Genomic DNA, 3,224 nt, shown 5'->3' with positions numbered 1-3,224 from the left:
CCCCCAAACTATCAAAATAGCTAACCAACCAAAAAAAACCCTAAATTACCTTTTAGCAGTAATAAGGTGTTGGAATTTTTTACTCCAGTAGGAATCAAATGGGCTTTTAAATCCTGCAATGTTCTGATCTCACAGATACTTCATGATAGTCAGTTGTGATATTTACATTATACCAAGCTAAGCATTTACCACAGTTTCAAATTTTGCTTGGCTTTAAATTACATAATTTTTTTCCTGACTCAGTGCAAGTGCTTACCCCTCTGAAAGATGGGCCATTGGTCTCAGCTGCTGTAAGAAACATTGTAGCAGCCTTAGAAGTTTCAGCATAAGTAAGGATGGGCTTGATGGCCTCCTCTGTGGCCGGAACAAACATAATTATAACCTGCTGCTGAGACAGGAGGGCCGCTGAAAGTTACAGATAGGCTAGAGAGGGTGTTATTCCTCTCCTGGGCTGGCAGTAACCCTTTCCCTGCTGTACACTGCCATAGTATCATAGCTCTCTATGGCCAAACAGCTGCCCCTTCACCTTCTCCTTTCAAGTGTCTTTTATTTTCCAAAGTGGCCTCTCAGAGAACTCTGCTATGATGAGCAGAGAACTAAACCTTCACCTGTTTCAAACTTTGAAGAAGGAGATCCAAGTTGCCAGTCAATTCCATGCTGCTTTTATGTATGTTTACGGATACATAAATTCAAGTAAAACTACCACCATGCCTAACTACATGTATCACCAGTAGCTACAAAACCAGCAATGCTTTGTTTTGCAGCCTGTCTTTTTTTACCTCTTTGACTGTAGGTGATGTGCCAGTGGGTGGAAGACTTGAGAAAAGGATTGTGCAGATTCTGGTTCCGATCTTTACCCATCTTGTTTAGTTTCATGGAAGTTGTTGTCGTTGGAATTGTTGGAGCAGCTCTTATTATCAAAGTCTTAAAGGTGATTCTCCCTTCCTGTGAAAACAAGTAAGTGATTTTTGCATTTTTATTTTGGCTGTGATGAAGGCAAAACATTAACTAAAAAAAAGTTGTCAAGAAGCAGCCCCATTCTGTAGGAAGATGGTAGCAACAATTCAGTGAAAAAGCTACTGGTAACTTTCCATGCCAGGTGAATTTTTGACATATAAGCATTTCAGAGAAACATGGGAAAGTGTTTCATTGGAAATGTCTTTAGCTGAGCTGTCATACTGCCAAATTTTTATCAAGTCTTCTGAGGACTACATTGTGAGACGCTTTTAACATAGCTCCAAGAGAGGAGGATAGAAGCTAGAGCTAAACAATTCCAACATCTCTATAGCTTTTCATACTCCTACTATGTTGGATTTGTTACAATAGTTCTGAAAGGCCTTGAGTTTGGCTTTGGAAATTTGCATGGGAATTCTCCAAGGAGGACCTACCTCTGCAGGCAGCTTCCAAGCCACAGCGATTGGTGCTGGCATTGGTGGCAAAAGGTCATAAATAAAGCTGGTGGCCTACAGATGGCTTTATTCACTCAAGTGGTGTCTTGCCAGCAACACTAAGATTTTTCAGAAAAGCAAGTGCTCAGAAGAAAGGGGTGGAAAGATGAATTAGTAACTGCAGGTAAGAAATCAGTGTCTGTTTAGTGCTGGAATGGGCAAGCATGTGCATTTTAAAGCTACCTAAGTCCCTTCTGGAAGACCTATCCCTTGGAGCCACGTGTTCTTTGAGAAGTGACTGACAGCATAGTGTGCTTCATTAGCTACAACAAGCACAGCTGATGTCTTCTGATGCAGCTGATCAGCTGTGCTTCTGAAGGGCCCTGTGTGCAGCTAATTTATGTATCCACTCAGGAATATGAGTGGCATTAATCCTTCTGACAAAGCTAAAAAAATAGGGGGGTGGAAGATCAGGAAGGTTGGGAACTGCAGAGGAAAGAGACCATGCTTTTCCCTGACATTTCACACAGTGTGCTGTCAGATGGGAATGCTTCAGTTGTTAGAGCAGAAAAACTGAAGAAACACTTTGTACTTCCCAGAGCAGTAAGCAGCTTAGCACTTCCATGTGTGAAACTGAACTACGTAGAACTAGGAAGAAAAATATAATCCCAGCAAACTGTTCAGCAAAGTGTCTCATGGCCTGTCCATGGCAGAGGGACCAGCCTGGAGTAATTCCTCTTCCAACTGGAGAACAAACAAAAAAAACCCCCACAAACCCCCACAACCTCAAAACCACACAGTTGTTTTCTTGCTACCTATGTAAACTGTTCCCATGAAAAACTGTAAAGGTTTAATTCAAGATTGCAAACCAGTAAGAATGAGCAGAAGATCCCACGTGGTGACTGACACAGGTGCAGATGTCAGGACCTTATATTAAGTCTTTAATGCCATTCTATGGTACACTGATAAAACTGGAGTCTCCACCTAGTCTTGGAGAATTAAATGTAGCTCCTGACAGCGGAGTTTTAGGCTACTTATGAAGCTAAGCATATAGAGTCTACACTGCTGACATTTCAGATGTAGAAACTGGGTGAAGGGAGCCCTCAGAAACCACAGCTAGTACATTTTGAAACCAGTTTTCATTCTAGCTTCATAAAAGAGGTATTATGATGGTAATACTTGATGTATTGATTTAAACCTAAGTTTGGGGAGTTAAAGAGTAAATCTAATTTTTAGAACACAGAATTGTTTTGTATATTGTTCTCTAATGCCAGGTAATCTTACCTTTCAGAGGCATCCTTCTCCTGGATCAAGTCAGCTTTGTACCTGTGACTACCATCAGCCTGCCTTCAGATCTTCCAGACAGGAAAAATACTTTAGATGAGAAAGCCTGTACTTAATACTGTATTTACTTTGGAGTTACTGGTTTTTAAAAACACACTTTTAGTTGACCCGAAATTTGGCACTTGATCTTAATATTTCGTTTGTTTCCTACTAAGAAAACTAAGTCAGTTGATTAATTGATAAAGGGCCACTCAGGCCGAGGCCCAAAGCTGACTTCCTTGTGCCTCTTTATAAACAAGCAGCCTTTTCAGAAGCTTCAGAATAGAACAGCTTTCCACCCTGAGGGCTACCACTGGTTTTAACTTCTGTGAAGTCACTTTTCCACACCTCGGACAGGATGCTGGCTGCCTTCATGCCCATAGATAAACCAGGTCAGTTGTCCTGATTAGCGAGATGATGAAATTCAGGGTGTCCTTCAGAAAAGGACTAGGGAGTATTGTGAACATCAGCTGTGCCAAAAGCCTAAGCAAAGCTGCCCAGCCTGGCTCAGGT

The 3,224-nt window shown here is 41.5% G+C and overlaps 1 protein-coding gene across 1 annotated transcript in view; it reads left to right on the top strand.

Annotated features, from left to right (window-relative positions):
• Positions 1-3,218, top strand: part of LOC114073221 (glycoprotein integral membrane protein 1-like) — a 5,687-nt gene extending 2,469 nt beyond the window's left edge. The window contains exon 4 of the mRNA XM_027911011.1: positions 2,680-3,218. Within this exon, the coding sequence (XP_027766812.1) occupies positions 2,680-2,788 (109 nt within the window). The 3' untranslated portion in view covers positions 2,789-3,218. The remainder of the gene's footprint in view (positions 1-2,679) is intronic.
• Positions 3,219-3,224: the final 6 nt, after the last annotated feature.

This window comes from Empidonax traillii, unplaced genomic scaffold (assembly GCF_003031625.1).
Source record: "Empidonax traillii isolate 1590-97213 ecotype Southwest subspecies unplaced genomic scaffold, ASM303162v1 scaffold5704:size7393, whole genome shotgun sequence".
Classification (NCBI taxonomy): domain Eukaryota; kingdom Metazoa; phylum Chordata; class Aves; order Passeriformes; family Tyrannidae; genus Empidonax; species Empidonax traillii.
Note: the sequence above shows the minus strand (reverse complement) of the source record. Positions and strands in the feature narration are given on the sequence as shown.